The following is an 18,891-nucleotide window of genomic DNA, read 5'->3' as shown; positions in this document are numbered from 1 at the left end:
TGATCTGGACGTCCATACGACATCCAGTGTTTAAGGGGTATTATTTATTGGATTTACTTATAATGGCATATCATAGCATGAAACTGGTTTCAATCACATTTAGCAGACATGTTCCAGTTTTTTAATGGCTCTTCAGTCCAGAATGAATTTAAACATGGAGTTCCTCAGGGTTCGGTCCTGGGACCGATGCTCCACTCTCCTGTACTTTCTCCCTCTCTCTCCCTCCCTCTCTCTCTCCTTCCCTCCCTCACTCGACACCTGGATCCCCGAGGTTTGTGGTCTGAAGCCTTCGTACTCTGATCCACCTGCAGCAGGTGTACTAATGCTGAGCTGATTCAGAGAATCAAACTATCTAGCTTTTCCTTTTCTCTTCCTGTCTCCTCACTCTAACCAGAATAGCAGAAAGCCTCCTCCTCTGAGCCTGGTTCTGCAGGGTTCTTCCTGTTCAAAAGGAGTTATTCCTTTCCTTTCCTCAGTCCCTTCTTGCTCATGGTGAACTGTTGGATTTCTTGGTAAAAGTGTCTGGCAGTCACTGTATTTGGTGCTATATACATAAAGCAAAGTTGAATTGATTCAGAGTTTAACATAGCCCTGCTAAAATGTAATGTAGGGATTTTACAACTGACTTTTGTACATACCAGCATTTTACAGTATTTAGAACTGTCCCTCTTTTGAGACATGTGTTTTTTCCTCATAGGAATCAAGCTCAGGCTCAGCAGATCCGTGTCTCCCTGAAAGCTCAGGCGGTGGTACCAGTGATGAGCCAGACGTACCACCTTTGACAAGATCCGACAGTGTGCTTGTGAGTTTGCCCTCTGATCAGCTGAGCACCTAACATAGTTAAAACAACCCCACTGAGAATACACCAGTGGAAATTTTTTACTTTGCATTTCTTTTTCCCTTGGAAGAGTCCCCCTCTGAGTAACCTCAAACACCCTCTGAGAAGCTTCAGGTGAAAAAGGTGAAAATTAAATATTCAGTGGGAATAGCATCTGTGACCCTGTGTCTATCATTGTTTCTCTTGGCTCTGCTAATTGTTGAAAACACAAGATTGGTTGTCATGTTAAATTGTGTAGGTTTAAGAGTGTATTATGATCAAGTTAAGATTTACTAATCTGGAGACTGCTTTTTCTTTTTTCGGCTTACCAAAGAATACCTCAAGCAGATCTCTGGGAAATCTGATTCTGAAACATCCATCAGCTGCGTTGAAAGCAGCGGTGATGAATACATCCCTGCTAAAGAGTCTGCAGATGAGTTCAGAGGCACCCAGTCCGTTCAAACTTCCACTGCCAAAAGATCTTAAGTTTGAGTTGAAAGACAGTGAGATGGATACCCTGGCAAATTTTCTGGGCCATGACATCCGGGTCCACCAGCAGTACTACCGACTTCCAGAAGGAACTATGGAGCTGGCCAAAGTCAGTAAAGTGCTGATTGCCTTAGAACAAGGCCGTCTGTCTGACTTTATAGGAAAGAGCCTGGATGAAATCCAGGTTGATCCCAATGGTACATCCAACTTCCTCTCAATGTTACATGATTTAATTTCACAGCAGATGTGTTGTTTCACAGATGTTTGTTTTTCTTCTTGTGTTCAGAGCAGGTATGTGAGGCTGTGGACAGTTACCTGTCAGAGACGGAGAGGGAAACATCTTTTTGCTCGTCAGGTGAGTTCCACATGAATTTCATTAAGATCAGCCATATGTCACTTTTTCATTGTAGCTTTAGTGACTGAACTCAGAATCATTTAGATCTAGAGGATATATATGAACAGGAGTTCCCTTGTTTATACAAGCACCAGTAAACACATTTAGAATTGAACAAATAATAGCACTCTCACTGTGGTTTATACCAACGACTGCACAACAAACTAAACTTTAAGCATCAGGTTCATGAATTACCTGTCTTTACAGAAACTATGAAAAAAGTGCAGATATTTATTCTTGGTTCATCTTTGAGCAATCTTTTCACATTTTTTTCAAAGACTTGTGTTGTTTTCTCTGTCCACACAGTTCTTTCTCCTTTCTGTTCTTTCCTCTCTTCAGTCTCTCCTCTCTTCTCCTCTCCTCACTCTCATTTCTTCTCTCTGCTGTCTCCTCTTCTCCCTACTCTCTTCAATCTCTCCTCTGCTGTTTCTTCTTTCTGTCCTCATTGCTTCACTCTTTCTGACATCTCCGGCTTCTATGACGAAAGAAAAGACAAAACTGTTATATCATTCACAGTGAAGGTGTGTTGCCATATTGTATCACTACCTTGAATTGATATATTTTGTTTTTTTGTTATTTTAGCAGGATCCTCAAGCTCCAAGAGCAGATGTCAACCAGAATCTGACAGTGATGACGACCTGACAGGTATTTCCAGTCGAGCTGAGCTCTACTTCACACGGCTAGAGCCTCAGATACATGGCAGAGCTGCAGACAGCTGATCTACTGCTTCTTGCTAATCTGAGACTGGACAATAATTATAATAATAAATAATAAAACCCCAAAGATGTCGGTCCACATCGGCGTGTCTAATATATGAAAATGTAGCAGTGTGCTCACTCACAACAACATGGTTATTTCAGCTGCTTTATTTGATGTGTAGTTACTGTCTTACATCACTACATTTAGTGTCAGAGTGTTTTATAACCACAAAGACAAAGCGTAGGTTTGCTGACATAGTGCAGTTCAGAGTCCACGACATCCGAACGAAGGTCAATACACCCCGCCCGTCTGCTCTTGTGACCACAACAATGCACACCATGAACTTCAGGGGTGGAGCATGAAGGGAGGGGTGGAGCCTGTATTTGTTTTCATTTCAAATGTCAACACACTCGCTCCTTTTCTCCCAAATCACTAACTGCACCTTTGGTTTGCCGTTTTTTTCTTCTGGTATTCATGATTTTGTTTTGTGCACTGTGTATTTTTTTGACAGAAGAACTGGAAAACTATGATGGGCCTATGAAGGTAAACTAAAGACTCAGTAGTGGCACTCAGCACATGCTCTGTTTGAGTAAACATCTAAAAGTTGGGTTACCATCGCTCTCATCACTGCAGAGCACTAAGCTAACAGCAGCTCAACATTTAAAAATAATGTGGTGCTTTAAAGGTTCGTCCATGCTTCACATGTACGCATTTCACCGTCCGCTTTGGAGCCTCTGCACACCACCGATGAGCACACGTTTTCTCCCATGCTACATTTTGGGCTCAGCTGTGCACGTTCCATGCAGGCGCACTAATCCACGCATCCTCGAGAAGCTTTTCTGGCTCTACAGACTGTTTATCTGCTCCTTTATTACAGAGGAAATTAAGCACATACATTGTGAGTACATAATCAAGTTTATTTAGCCTTTTTTTTTTCTATTTCTGAATCGCGGGGCGGCATCAGAGCAATTAGATACTTTCACTTCTGTCGGCAGACCTTCTCCTCCTTCCAGACAGAGTCTGCTGTCTCCGTCCAAGAGTTTTTCACTCTCTGGGTGTCTTTGAGTGGAGCCATCAGGCTGCAGCTCCGTCTACCCTCACTTTTACCTCATGTTTTGTTTGCTGTGGTGCTCTGGCGCATGCGTATACCAGCGTGACCTGCACGCATCGCCGTCACAAAATCTGGCTGCTGCGTGGACGCCAACGGATAAGTCTGCACAGACCCTAGCGGACTGGAATTCATGACGATTTTTATGTCACATGGACAAACGTGCAACGCACACCCACGAGAACATGTGAAGCATGGACGGGCCTTAAGTTACAGATGTCGTTGTACACATGCTCTTCAGGGTTGGCATCCTGAGTGGTTTAAGTCCATCCCAGTAACCAAACAGCTGATTGGAATGAAGGGCTTGTCATTGGACTTTTTTTCCAAGCTTGAGGAACATCAGCATGACACTCTGATGTGCGGATGTTGAGAAACATCCAAAACATGCACAGAAGCCCTGAAGGAACAGTTTGGCACCCCTGCTTTAAGTTTAAAGGGACCTAAGGCAACTTTACAAAATTTACCTCAGTGGTGCCGTGATAGGCGCTGTGGGTCACTGCAGCCACCAGCCAAGGCGGCACGGGAGAGTGCACAAACACTTTACAGACTGTCCGTCTTCACAGCACTGCACCAGGGATTCTAATGCTGTTTACTACATCGTGGTTTACTGCAAGACCACAGTGCATATTGTATATAAACAAGCCACCATGTCAAGTGACGAGGTGAGTAACAGACAACCAGTTAGACTAAACTATTTGTATCCCAGCAGTGTTTGAGTCCATGTCCACGGCGGCCATGTTCTTCCTGTTTAAGAGCTGTCGGCAGCGCGCATACAGTGTCAATTTATGTCACGTCCCCATGATTACGCAGGAAATTCGGACCCCGAACAGCAACAAATTATGTGGCACACAGCCTGTATAAGGCTATAAACAGATACGCGGATTGGCCTGTTATTTTAGGTTTTTAATGCTTCACGGCCCATTAGCATTGAATAAACTGGAAATGCATGTGTAGTTTTTCACAAATCTTGCCTTAAGTCCCTTTAAAGCCACTAGTATAATGTATTGCTGTGTGAGAAAAGCAAGATGGAGAATTTAATGTTTGTTTGTTGGATCATTATTTTTAATGAAAAAATATTTTGAATTTTTTATTTTAACAGGACCCTCTGGCTCTGGGAAGAGGCATCAACCTGAGTCTCACACTGATGACTATGAAGGAGGTATTTCCTCCCTTGAGCGTTGTGTTTTTCATTGGTTATTAAGATGTTTTCTCTTAGTACGAGCAGACAAACTCTTATGAACTGCACCGTTACAGTGACAATCAGGTATTTTTAAGTCTTACTGCAGGTTGCCTTCATTCAAACAGCAAAGCAGTTATCACTTATTATCTTCTATTAATGTAGTAACTATTCCTTAAACAGGACACTCTGGCTCGAAGAAGAGGCGTCAACCTGAGTCTCACACTGACCCTCAAATCGGTATTTCATACACTTTTAAAAGCACTTAAATAGATACTTATTGGCTTTCTTTAAGTTTCTAAAGGTTTGTTGCCAGGTAGCTGACAGTTTTTAGGCTGATATTCACAAAAATCAACATAATTCCACTTTCGACAGGATCCTCAATGTATCCTGAGTCTTCCAATGACGGCTGTGAAACAGGTATTACACACTGATTACACCACGGTTACTCTTGGTTCTTAGTGCTTTTGAAATAACAGAATGGACAACTTGTGCATGTAGTAATATGATTTTCCGGAGGAGAATATTCAATTTTCTGTTACGTTTGAGAGATGTAATAATGAGGAACGTATGTGTTTTTTTGGTTTCATTAAAGAAAAAAATAAGAATATTTCATTAGTTGTGGTTAAAAACCCAGATTAAATATTAAGAAGATTATAATTTTGTGTGAAGCCTATTTAAGGGCGTATTGTTTGCCGCTGGTGGTGGGGGGGGAGCAGACCGGAAGCACGACGCTCCGTGAGAGCGTCTGGAGAGCCTGTCAGACAGACACGGAAGTGTGCAAGCCCGCTACAGGCTAGCGTGAGCGGAGCTCAGTTGGTGTGACGGCCTGGCCAGTGACTCCTGTCCTCCCGCGGGCGGCTGAGGAAGACTGACCGCAGCTCGCACCGCGGCGAGAGTCAGTTGAGCCGACAGGACCCGATCAGTGTGGTTAAGGTAGCGTGTGGCTAACACCACTACACCGAGCAGCCTCGTTAAAAGCCAGAGCGGAGCTGAGGGACGCGCTGCTGTCTGGTTGCTTGAACTCACCTGCGTAAGAGAGATCGCAAAGAAGAGGAATCCCCTGCGCACCGTGACTCCAATCCGAACTGGAGGAGGTTCTCCCAATCCACTGGTAGGATTACGCCATCCACACAATCACTGGATCAGAGCTCCAACGCGCCAACGAATCTCGCAAACTCGCGTCAATTAACCCCGGAGTGAACGGTAAAAAGAAAAGAAAAAACTCCGGAACTGAATTTAGTGAACTTGATGAATTTTTTTTTTTTGTTTAAACCTTCATATTTTTTTTTGTTTATCTGAATATTGCTTCAGTGCTTCAATACAAGGAATTATCTGCACTGCATAGTGGCATGATTTTTATTATTATTATTTTTCAATGAAATGTCTCTTTTGCCATAGCGTGTACATTGGGAAGGAAGTGACACTCACTTCCCTGTAGCGAGGCAGCTTGGAAAAGGGTTACATTTTTGGGGGCTCGTCCGGGAAACTTACCTCCCACCAATTGTTTATGCAGTTTTGTGCAGTTTACCTTTTTGTCAAGTTTCCTGTATCCTGTATGCTGCTGGGTGTTTTGAGCGGCTGAAAAATTCCGTGCGTGGAGTTTTCTGTGTTTGAAGTGGATAAAGAGAACTATGGAGGCCGCAGAGATTAAGGCTTGGTGCAAGGGATATCAATTAGATCCTGCTCATGCATTGGTAATAAGTGGGGTTTCTGATGTGTCAGATGAGGTTCTGAAGGAAGTTCTGAGCTCGGTAAAAATTCTTGGAAAGACGAGGATAATTGACAAACGGCCAGATATGACTTCCAAGACTGTTTTCGTGTTAGTTCAGACTGTAACTGACGTGACTGAGCAGACTTTACCTGATCAAGTCGGCATCCCAGGTGAAGTTGGTCCCTGGCCTGTGCACGTTATCCCAGCAACCAAATTAAAGCAAGAAGATTTTCAAGCCAAGCTACTGTCATTTTTGGAGCATGAAGGCAAGAGCATATCTGATGTTAAAGAGCTGTTAACCCCTTCATCCCTGGATGTGAACACTGCGCTTGTTAATGCCATTAGCTCTCTGGTGGACAAATGTAATGCTCCAAGTGCTGATATTCAAAGCTACAGGAAGCTTAGAATGTTTTCTGGTGTGCGACCAACGCCGGTTGGTGAAGAGGAATAAGATGCTTGGGCAGAACAAACCACCCATATGTTGGAAGAGTGGCAATGCAGTGACAGCATAAAGAAACAGAGAGTAGTAAAGAGTCTGAAAGGTCCGGCCGCGGATATCATAAGATTCTTGCGTGCACAGAATCCAAATGCTACCGCTGATGACTATATGCAGGCGCTGGAAACAGCTTTTGGGACAACTGAAACGTCATCCGATCTCTTAGTTAAGTTTAGACAGACATTTCAAAGTGAAGGGGAAAAACTGTCTATGTACTTGCTGAGGCTTGACAAACTGCTCCACTGCATCTTCAGGAAAGGAGGCCTGCAGTTGGCAGATATGAATCGACTCCGGATCGAACAAGTCGTACGAGGTGCATCACCAGATGACATGATTGCAATGCGCATACGTATGACACATAAGTTAAGACCACCTCCTTCTTTCAGTGATCTGTTAAAAGATGTCCGAGAGGAAGAAGATATGTTACAAGGCAGAACTGACGTAAAAAGAAAGGTCATGTCAAAACCAGTTACCTCAGTTACAAGACCAGTGCCTGAAAACAAAACTGATCCTGAAGTGGAGAAACTCAAGAGAGAACTCAGGGAGTTAAAAGCTGAAATGAACAACCTTAAAGTTACAGCAGCAGCTGCTCAAGTTGAAACCAAAGGTCCTAAATGGGATAATCCAGCAGCCAGCAAATTCAAAAGAACCTCAACTTCTCCAAGGCCAAAGCATAGCCTAGATCGCTCTGGAATATTTTGTTATAGATGTGGAGAAGATGGACACTACATGAGGGAGTGTGATCGGCCTGAAAACCTACAAAGAGTCAACAAGCGGCTTGTTAAACTTACAAAGAAATCGGGAAACTACCACGGGGCCCAGTAGGGGAACGGCCTGGCGTCCTGGAGGTAAAGACACGTTCCAAGAGCATTAAAACAGCGGAAATAGGGAAAGACACGATCCCAAAAGGCTTAGTTGGACCAAGTTCTGCCGTATCAGTTCAGATTGAAGGCATTTACTCGAAAGCCATTCTTGACACGGGTTCACAAGTGACATTATTGTACAGATCTTTCTACGACAGATATCTGACACACCTGCCATTGGCACCCCTTAGTGCGCTGCAGATTTGGGGTCTCAGTCCTGCTGATTATCCTTATGATGGCTACTTGTCATTGAAGCTGGAATTCAGGGAAGTTGATGTTGGCGTGACAGAGACTATAGATACGCTTGTACTTGTCTGTCCTGATCCAGTGGTTAAAGATAATGCAGCTATACTTGTTGGCACAAACACCCCAACAGTAAGACGACTCCTAAACAGTTACAGAGAACGACAAAGCGAAAACATTACAACAGTTAAAAACATTCATCCTGCATTCCAAAAGGCGATGGTGGGAATGTCAGGGTATCCTTCTGAAACTGACAGCCAAGTAAGAGGATCCGTATGGTTTGTACAGCCAAAGCCAGTGAAAATATGCCCAGGTGGTGTTGCAAGGATTAAAGGTGTGCCAAGGTTTCCGGGGATACCAAAAACCCAAGCCATTTTGGTGGACTTACCCGATGATCTTTCTGAAGAACCGAGGTTTCCCGATCAGCTTCAAGTAAGACCTGAAGTGCAGTCAATCAATGTGGTGACTTCCAAAAAGATCACTGTTCTCGTGAGAAACTGTTCATCTAAAGAAATTCTGCTGACCAGAGGTATGCCAGTTGCTCACCTGTTCCCGGTTGATGTACTGCCAGCAACCCCTGTGAATAAAGAGCCTGACCTGAAAAAGAAACTTACCTCATCATCTTTCGATTTCAGAACTTCACCTGCTCCGCAGGAATGGAAAGAGAGACTTGTGAGTAAAATGTGACAGCGCAGCAATGTTTTCTCTACTCATGAATTCGATGTGGGTTGTAGTAAAAGCACCAGGCATGAGATCCGAACCAACACTGATACTCCGTTTAGAGAGCGTTCACGGCGCTTACCACCGGCGGACATTGAAGCACTTCGAGAGCATCTGTCCCAACTCAAAGAAGCTGGCATAATCACTGAGTCACGCAGTCCATATGCATCCCCTATAGTGGTGGTACGAAAGAAAAATGGGAAAATCCGCATGTGTGTGGATTATCGTACCCTCAACAGGCGGACTGTCCCTGACCAATACACAGTGCCTAAGATTGAAGATGCCCTGACGTGTTTGACTGGAAGCAAGTGGTTTAGTGTCCTAGACCTTAGGAGTGGGTACTATCAAGTGCCTATGAGTGAGTCAGATAAAGAAAAGACCGCTTTCATATGTCCCCTGGGGTTTTATCAGTTTGACAGGATGCCTCAGGGTGTGTCAGGCGCTCCTGCAACTTTCCAGCGAATCATGGAAAAAACAGTTGGAGACATGAACTTGTTGGAAGTGTTGGTCTATATAGATGATCTCATTGTGTTTGGTTCGACACTTGAAGAGCACGAACGACGACTGTTGAAGGTACTTGATCGCTTACAAGAGGAGGGCCTTAAATTGTCATTAGACAAATGTCAGTTCCTCCAGTCATCTGTGTCATACGTTGGCCACATCGTGTCATCAGAAGGAGTGTCAACAGATCCAAAGAAAACAGAAGCAGTCACTAACTGGCCCAGACCGACCACTGTAACTGCCTTGAGATCTTTTCTGGGGTTCTGTGGATTTTACAGATGCTTCGTGAAGGATTATGCTAAGGTCGCATTTCCCTTAACCCAACTTTTGTCTGGTTACCCACCTCATGGGAAAAAACCAAAGAAAAAACATGACCAGGTCTATTTCAACTCAGCAGAGCCATTTGGTCATCGATGGGATGATAAATGCGAAGTGGCTTTCAAAGAGCTAAAGGGAAGACTCACCACGGCTCCCGTGTTAGCCTTTACGAACCCCCGGCTGCCTTATGTGCTGCACATTGATGCAAGTCGGGAAGGACTTGGTGGAGTGTTGTACCAAGATCAAGGTGACGGGTTAAGACCGGTTGCCTTTATTAGTCGCAGTTTAACTCCATCTGAACGCAATTATCCTGCTCATAAGCTGGAGTTCCTTGCTTTAAAGTGGGCTGTTGTTGACAAATTACATGACTATTTGTATGGAGCAAAGTTTGAGGTGAGAACCGACAATAATCCTTTGACCTATCTGTTGACGTCAGCCAAGTTAGACGCAACGGGTCACCGTTGGCTCGCAGCTCTCTCAACATATGACTTCAGTTTAAAATACAGAGCAGGGGTTCAAAACGTTGATGCAGATGCCCTTTCGAGACACCCTCGTTCTGATCAAAGTCGAGGAGAACAATGGACAGACATCCCTGCAGATGGTGTCAGAGCTATGTGCCAAGTATTCAAGGTGACCAAGGCCAAGACAAATGCCTGTCACGAAAAGGGAATCGATCACCTTGGCTTGTCTGTTGATGCTGTACCCAAAGCTTACTGTAATCTGTCCACACTGAGTCTCAAAGGTATGCCAGTTCTAATTCCCTCTGAAATCTCAAACGCTCAACAAGAAGATCCCACACTCAAAGAAATATGGAGAGCTTTAAAGCAGAGTGACATCAATCTAATTAAATCCAGAAACCCGGCAAGTTTGCTATTATTGAGAGAGTTTGCAAGGCTGGAACTTCAAGACAATGTTATGTGTAGAGTCACAGTTCCACCCGGCCGAAGCCACCATGCACAACTACTTTTGCCTGAAAAATTCAGAAGGATAGTCATGAAATCACTCCATGACGATTCTGGTCATTTAGGCGTGGACAAGACCTATGGACTCATTAGAGAAAGGTTTTATTGGCCAAAGATGAAATCAGACGTGGAAGACCACTGCAAAAACTGTGTGAGGTGCATACAGAGGAAAACGCTTCCGAGAAGAGTAGCTCCACTGTTTCACATCCAAACTAATGGTCCTATGGATTTGGTATGTATGGATTTCTTGTCCATCGAGCCAGACAGCAGTAACACACAGAATGTTTTAGTGGTTACTGATCACTACACCCGGTATGCACAAGCTTTTCCTACAAAAGACCAGAAAGCTGTGACCGTAGCCAAAGTTCTCCTCGAAAAATACTTTGTCCATTACGGTTTACCAAAACGTATGCACAGTGACCAGGGTAGAGACTTTGAAAGTCGCCTCATTCATGAAGTGTTAAATTCCCTTGGCGTTTCAAAATCGAGAACTACTCCATATCATCCTCAGGGGGATCCTCAGCCAGAGAGGTTTAATCGAACTCTACTTAACATGCTTGGAACCCTTGAACCTGAAAAGAAAAGGAATTGGAGTAAGCACATTGCACATCTCGTTCACGCTTACAATTGTACACCGAATGAAGCTACAGGCTTTTCACCGTATTATCTGATGTTTGGGCGTGAGGCGAGGATGCCTGTTGATTTATGTTTTGGAACATCCAGCGACAACAGGTCACAGGAGACCTATCTTAAATATGTGAAGGATTTAAGGAAGGACTTGAAAGCCGCTTTTGACCTTGCTGAGTCCGCCACTGCTAAACAAAACCAAGGAAACAAACAAAGATATGATCAGCAAATCAAGTTCTCACAACTCTTACCTGGAGACAGAGTTCTGATCCGTAATCTTGGACTACAAGGAAAGCATAAGTTGGCAGACCGTTGGGGTCCAATGCCTTACATTGTTGAAAGTCAAATGTCAAATTTACCTGTGTTTCGGCTAAGGCCAGAAAATGGTGACGGGCCTGTCAAGATCCTTCACCGCAATCACATCTTGTCCCTAGGACAGAGAGTATGTTTGGAACCAGAGCAGCTCCCAAACATGATAACAAAGAGGAGACTGAGAAGTAGAAGGCACAATAACGATGACAAAATCTCAGTCAAGGACCATGAAAAGTCAGCACCAAATAACGCCAGAAATGAATACTCAGACTCGGACTCAGAAGATGAAATGATTTATGTTCCATTTGCAATGAAAAGGCCCAGTGAAGATGGTGGAACGTCTGAACCATTCAGTCTAGATTTCGACTTGGAGCCTGGGGATCAGGGTGAAGAGTTGCAAGTCATCCACAATGAGCAAAGTGCCGACAGAGAGACTGGACTTGAGACTGTGCAACAGTCTGACTCGCAGGTGACAAGCAATACTGAGACGGAGACGGAAGCCTTATCTCTTGGTTCGAAACCTGACTCACAGGAAAACTCAGAGACTGTTGGTGAGATCAGAAGATCTCAAAGAGTCGGGAAAGCTCCATCGAGACTCGCTTATGACAGACTAGGTAATCCCAGTGTTACCCCAGTGAAATTTGTGTCCTGTTTGTACAAGTGGTTAAACGCTTCTGCTACACCTCGGGTGAAGTTAACTAATCCTCCTACCTACCAAGCCATGAGGGCATGACTTTTTTTCTGGTGAGGGGGAGTGTAGTAATATGATTTTCCGGAGGAGAATATTCAATTTTCTGTTACGTTTGAGAGATGTAATAATGAGGAACGTATGTGTTTTTTTGGTTTCATTAAAGAAAAAAATAAGAATATTTCATTAGTTGTGGTTAAAAACCCAGATTAAATATTAAGAAGATTATAATTTTGTGTGAAGCCTATTTAAGGGCGTATTGTTTGCCGCTGGTGGTGGGGGGGGAGCAGACCGGAAGCACGACGCTCCGTGAGAGCATCTGGAGAGCCTGTCAGACAGACACGGAAGTGTGCAAGCCCGCTACAGGCTAGCGTGAGCGGAGCTCGGTTGGTGTGACGGCCTGGCCAGTGACTCCTGTCCTCCCGCGGGCGGCTGAGGAGGACTGACCGCAGCTCGCACCGCGGCGAGAGTCAGTTGAGCCGACAGGACCCGATCAGTGTGGTTAAGGTAGCGTGTGGCTAACACCACTACACCGAGCAGCCTCGTTAAAAGCCAGAGCGGAGCTGAGGGACGCGCTGCTGTCTGGTTGCTTGAACTCACCTGCGTAAGAGAGATCGCAAAGAAGAGGGATCCCCTGCGCACCGTGACTCCAATCCGAACTGGAGGAGGTTCTCCCAATCCACTGGTAGGATTACGCCATCCACACAATCACTGGATCAGAGCTCCAACGCGCCAACGAATCTCGCAAACTCGCGTCAATTAACCCCGGAGTAAACGGTAAAAAAAAAAAGAAAAAACTCCGGAACTGAATTTAGTGAACTTGATGAATTTTTTTTTTTTGTTTAAACCTTCATATTTTTTTTTGTTTATCTGAATATTGCTTCAGTGCTTCAATACAAGGAATTATCTGCACTGCATAGTGGCATGATTTTTATTATTATTATTTTTCAATGAAATGTCTCTTTTGCCATAGCGTGTACATTGGGAAGGAAGTGACACTCACTTCCCTGTAGCGAGGCAGCTGGGAAAAGGGTTACATGCACAAGTCCGAAAAAGAAACCAGTGTTCCAGGAGATATGTCTCAGGCCAAAAAAGAACTACAATCACACCAAAATGCTCTTCAGAATGGATGCAGCTGTTAACTTTCAGCCAAAATAAACCCCGAGATTCTATGACATGTAGATGAAGTTATAAAGTTTTATTCCAGGTACATGGTCTGCTGTCATATCTGACCCCAGAGGGTTAATAGCATCATATTGTCAGAAGTTACCTCCAAACAGATTCTATGTAGAGCAGGTCTAGACTACACTGTCAACTTAAAGTGACCAAACAAATCAGTGGCGGAGACATTTATTTGCAGTTGACTGATTTGTCTTCAATCTTAGTTGTATTTCTCCCCCTCTTTTCTTTCACAGAAGCCTCAAAGAAGAGAAGCTGGACAAAGGAAGAAGTCCAAGCAATGGCAAAGACCTTGAAATCATCAATCATAAATGCAAAACGAGTTTATTAGACAGTACACTGCAGATGTCATTGTTTAACTTCGAGAATTTTTCTGTTCAGGGACGGTTTGTTCTGTAAAAGCCTCTTGTCCCGTTCCTGTGAAATCGCACTAACATGGAGGACAAATATTAAAGCAGTTTGGATTGCTATAAGAGTCCTCTTTTTTATCTAGTAACACTTCCCTAGAGATCAGAATCATCCTTCTAACGATCATATACAGTGTTGTTTGTTCAAGTTCCATCACTGGAGATCTGAAAAAACTGCTTCTCTCTGTTTCGGTCAGGCTAACAGACATAACATGGCTGAATGGTCCCCATCGGGGACTAAAAGTCTGACTGAGGCAACAGGTCAAAAAAAATCAGGTTTTGAATTTGTGTGAGAGTTTTTGAAATTTTAAGTGATTTTCTAATTCACAGGAATTTTTTAAAAATGTAGGAGTTAAAATGGCATCTATACACTCTTCAGAAAGGGTGGATCCCACGAGGAGCCTCCCTGTCAGGGATCTCACGGGGTAAGAAAAACGGGTACATATGTGTGTTTGTGTGTGTGTGTGTGTGTGTGTGTGTGTGTGTGTGTGTGTACACACGTTTTTCCATCCTTGTGGGGACATTTGGTCCCCATAAGGATAGGAAATTCCAGTACGATGTGCCTCGTGGGGACATTTTTTGGGTCCCCATGAGGGGAAACAGTGTTTTCTTGACCATGTTGTTGTTACTGAAAAAAGTAAAAGTGCAAAAACATTTCTTTAGGGCTATGCATTGTTTTGGTGTGGGTTAGGGTTAGGAGTTAGATATGAATGGGAGTCAATGGAAGGTCCCCACGAGGATAGGAAGACAAAAGTGTGTGTGTGTGTGTGTGTGTGTGTGTGTGTGTGTGTGTGTGTGTGTGTGTGTGTGTGTGTGTGTGTGTGTGTGTGTGGACTCAGTGAAGACAGGATCAGGAAAAAAGACAAAGTTCAATCAAACCTCCAGTTTGGTTGAATCGTTGCTTTGCGATCTCAATGTTTGCTTTGAACCACTGCTGAAGTCCCTGAGATTTTCCAGTCTCGTCCTCCCAGTATGTTGGATATGCTTCTGTCATTCTGTTCGCCCAGGTCTGTTTGGGGACAAATCTCCTGGTGTTGCTGTCGTAGTGTTCAGTCAGAAGTTCATCCACCAAACCAACGATCACAAACTCTGGAAAGTTTGGAACTTGAGAGGCTCCAGTGTAGAAATACTTCACAGAGTGAATTTCTGGAAGAAAGAGAAGAGAGTAAATCAATCAATAACACTGACAGTCCAGCCTGATTGGACATTTGCTGTTTCCCTCTGATCTGGCTGCTTCTTCCTTTTCTTGTGTAAAGTGTTGAGCTGCTTTAAAGCCTGAATCCATGAGATTCAAAGAGCATCTCTTCACTCTTTTCTTCACTTCCTCTGGTTGGAAACACTTGATGAGACCAATCAAAGCTCACTTTCTTCTCACTGATCAACTCTTCAACTCACTGACTGATTCCAGCTCACTAGAAACTCACTTCTACCAGCAGCAGAAACACAAGTCACTGTTCTTCATGTGGAGAAGAAGAAGCAGGAAATGAAAGGAGCCAGAAGAGGCTGAAGCTGTTTGAACCAATGAGAATTCAGAGTGAGTGTTGCTGGGTGGAAGACACTCAGTCAGGTTCCTACATGAAACTAAATGTGATGCATTCAAAATATGTGATTACATTCATGCAATCAAATTATCATTTTAGTTTGTTTATATCAAATCACTGCATCACCAGTGCTTTCATTGTAATTAATTTGAGATTTATTGTGATCTGGACTGAGTTTATGCGACAGATGAAGAGCGGAACCAGTGTGCGGATGGTGTTGTTCCGACCAGGTTCCTCTAGGTGTGGGCCCTGCCCGCCTCCTCAGAGGAGTTTTGGGAAGAAACACAGGCGGTTTGCGTCTTCACTTCTTTAAACACATTTTCCTGTTTTCCAGACGAGAAGACAACGGACCGCAATCTCTTTGTTACAGTGGTCACCAGAGTTGGGGTCCGTTACTCGTTACTTTTGAAAAAAGTAGTGCCTTACACTACTTGATTACTCCATGGAAATAGTAAAGAAGTTAGACTACTCGTTACTGCATAGTGCTCCGCGGAGCTGTGCTCCCTTATATCCTTCCGCGGAGCACTGTGCATGCGCAGATCTGTGTGTGTCAAAACGTTATTTTAACTTATTGAAAAGATAACACGTCTTTTAAAATGTTTTATAACCATTCAGATTTACTTCATGTGCTAATACGCATCCCCTGGACCACTGGAAGGAGTATTTTGTCCACTTGTGTAGTCCAGCTCTGATTGACTTCCAGCTAAGCTTCGAGCTAAGCTACTACGATGCTAACAGCTGGGAACCAGCCAGACCAGAGACACAAGGTATTTATGGGATTGTCTAACTTTGTCAATGGATTCGGGAAAGGGCGTGGGTCACTAATCTTCGGAGTGTTCCTTTAAAAGCGGCATTTACAGTAAGAGGGAGAGCAGTGTTGTCAGTGGGGCCAGGGCCGGTCCGGTCCGGTCGTCTCCGACGCCCCAGGCGAGCCCGACACGACCAGCCCAACAGTTGTTGCGCGGGGGGGGGGCTAAGAAATAATTCCTTCTCGGCATCGCCCGGACACGATGCCGAGAAGTGCGCTGCTCACTCGAACCATCAGATCGGTGCAGAGCGGGGCTCACACTGACTGTCGGGACGCCCCTTGTACGGCCATGGTGCCCCCCCCCCCCCAGTACGTAGCGCCCCAGGCAATGAATTGTTTCGCCTGTAGGACGGACCAGCCCTGAGTGAGGCACAAATTTACTTTGACGGTTCCATCAGCCCTGATCCGGAAGCCATAGCGAGTAGTTGCTCTTATGGCCACCGTTCCATCTACTGGTGGTAATAAAAAAAACTCCGCTTAAATAATAATATTTTGGTTGCTCTATTTGCAGTCATTGTAAAAGTAACGATGATAGCGTTTCATTTGTAACTCTAGTTTAACTACCAATCTAGGAGGAGTAGTGCCGTTACACTACTCGTTCCCATCAAAAGTAATTTAACTACTTGTAACGCTCGTTACTTGTCCTTACATACACAACTCTGGTGGTCACGTTACTTTTGGGACCCGTAACATAAACTCCATTCAGCTTCAGCGTTTCTCTTTAGTAGTTTTTCTCTGTTCATCGCTGTGGAAACCAAACATCTTTCTAATATCAGTGAAAGTCAGGATGGATCTGAAGAATAAAAATGATGACAGATTCCAAAAAACACAGGAAGAGAAGCAGTTGATGGACGACAGTTTGAGGGAAAGGATCAGAAAGGAACAGAACATCAGCACATCCCATCAGAACCTTCCTGCCTCCAGAGCAGAGGTGTGAGCAGCAGCCCTGAGGGCAGCCGGGCCACGTGTCCAAGGTCAGAGGTCAGACTGAATCTGGACGGAGACGCTGATGCTGGACGCCATGGCAACGGTCAGAATGCAACAACACAACCCCCACTGACCGGGAGGAGAGAATGACACACATGTTGTGTCTGATCTGCTGTTCATCAGCTTTAAGATCAGGATTCATCACAACAACAGCTGAGAGGTCAGGATGAGAACAAGAATAATAATAATAATAATAATAACAATAACAGTAAAAACCATTTCTCTCAATAAATCATGAATCCTCCTGAACAGTTTCTGCTTCTTTGTTCTATTTCTGTCTGAGTAACAAACTAGAAGCTGAAAACTGCTGATTCAGGAGGATCTTCATGGTGAAAACATGTCTCTCCTGCAGCTCCTCCAGTGAACAGCGCCCCCTGTGGTGAACTGGCTGCCTGCTGGGTGAAATGGCTCTGAGACTGTCAGCCAATAGCTTTGCTCAAACTAACGGCAGCAGGTGATGAACGGAGCTGTTGAACATCTCGGTGGAAATCCAGGAAATAGCTGCTGAAACTCTTCACTCTGGGCTCAAACTCTTTTCCTCTTAAAGCCAGCTGCCTTCCCAGAACAGAAACTAAGAGAAGAGGCTGAGTTTGTTATTTCAATCCTTTAAAGCTAGGGTTGGCGATCTTCTGAACTAGCATGTAGCACGAATGTAGCATCTCCCCAAGGTTCCACCTAGCTCCGCCCAGCTCCCACCCCATTGGAGGAGCTCCTGTTGGGAGCGGAGATGCGGAGACGTTCGCGGCGCTTCCGCGTCCAGTGCGTCCAGTGCGTCCCTGGCGTAACCTGTCCTCAGCGCTGCGTTTCTTCGTTTTTCTTTATTTGTACTACGCCAAGTTATGGTGCTCTCAATGGTAAGTGAACCCCCAACATTCTTCTCCACCATGCCGCAACGACGCTCCATCTTTCTACGCGCGCACTGAACCAGGGTCAGTGCACGCCTTTGACATGTATGCGCACGGGGCAGGTCGAATGGCGAAGGGATTTGATTGGTTTAAAAAAAGGTGTCCCGGCAAGGCTATTGGCTGCTGTTTTTCCCGTTTTACTCCTGCTGTAGATAGCGGATATTTTCCAAACTACTTTAAAAACGTGCTATGAATTGCTTCCTATCGGGTCATAAAGATCATTTTAACCAGTATTTAAAAAAAATTATCTCATTCAGATCGCCAACCCTAGCTTGAAGGACTGAATCTTCAGCTGCGGTGAGGGAAGTTCTCACTAATAGATTTAGTTCTGGAGACACGTTCATGATCCAGAGGAGACAGATTGTTGACTGAAGCTCTGAAGAGACTTTAGAAAGCTGGAATCCTACCTGGAGCCCCGCTGGGGATTCCCAGCAGAAAGCAGAGAGCCAGGAAGAGCTGCATGTTCACCTGTCCTCTCTTTCTTCTCTCACTGAAACACTTTGAGCGTCTGAGCTGAAGAAGAAGGAAACCAAGAGGGAGGAGGAAGCTGCTGGAGCCAATGACAATTCAGAGTGAGAGTTGCTGGGTGGAAGACACTCAGTCAGGTTACTAAATTAAAGTAAACTGCTGCTCTGCTGCTCCTTCAGCTCTGATCATTCAGGCTGTGGCGCCGTCTAGCGGCCACACTCAGCAGCTGCTCAGCATTACATCCCAGCGTGGAGCTTCAGCTTCTTCTTGTCTTTCACTGAGTTGGTTTGAGACATTTTAGAGAGACGGACTAACATGGACTCCTGGACTCCACTGATAGGTCTGTCACTCTGTTTTTACTCTGCAGAAAAAACAGAGACTTTCCAGCATCAGTGATGGACAGGAGTTCTTCCCTGCAGACTCCTCCTGGAGTTTTCTTCTTGTAAACGTGGCCATGTTGGTGTTTTG

At 44.6% G+C, this 18,891-nt stretch overlaps 1 protein-coding gene across 2 annotated transcripts in view; it reads right to left on the bottom strand.

The window, feature by feature from the left end:
* LOC115385756 (class I histocompatibility antigen, F10 alpha chain-like) overlaps positions 1-18,531 on the bottom strand; it is a 58,552-nt gene extending 40,021 nt beyond the window's left edge. For both annotated transcript variants that reach the window (XR_003931165.1, XM_030087830.1), the window contains exons 1-2: positions 18,363-18,531; positions 14,594-14,860 (exon numbers count right to left, since the gene is read on the bottom strand). Coding sequence is in view for 1 of the 2 variants with exons in the window: in XM_030087830.1 (XP_029943690.1) it covers positions 14,594-14,860; positions 18,363-18,417 (322 nt within the window). In the remaining variant the exon portion in view is untranslated. The remainder of the gene's footprint in view (positions 1-14,593; positions 14,861-18,362) is intronic.
* Positions 18,532-18,891: the final 360 nt, after the last annotated feature.

This window comes from Salarias fasciatus, unplaced genomic scaffold (assembly GCF_902148845.1).
Source record: "Salarias fasciatus unplaced genomic scaffold, fSalaFa1.1, whole genome shotgun sequence".
NCBI classification, from domain to species: domain Eukaryota; kingdom Metazoa; phylum Chordata; class Actinopteri; order Blenniiformes; family Blenniidae; genus Salarias; species Salarias fasciatus.
This window is presented reverse-complemented; position numbering and strand designations above follow the sequence as displayed.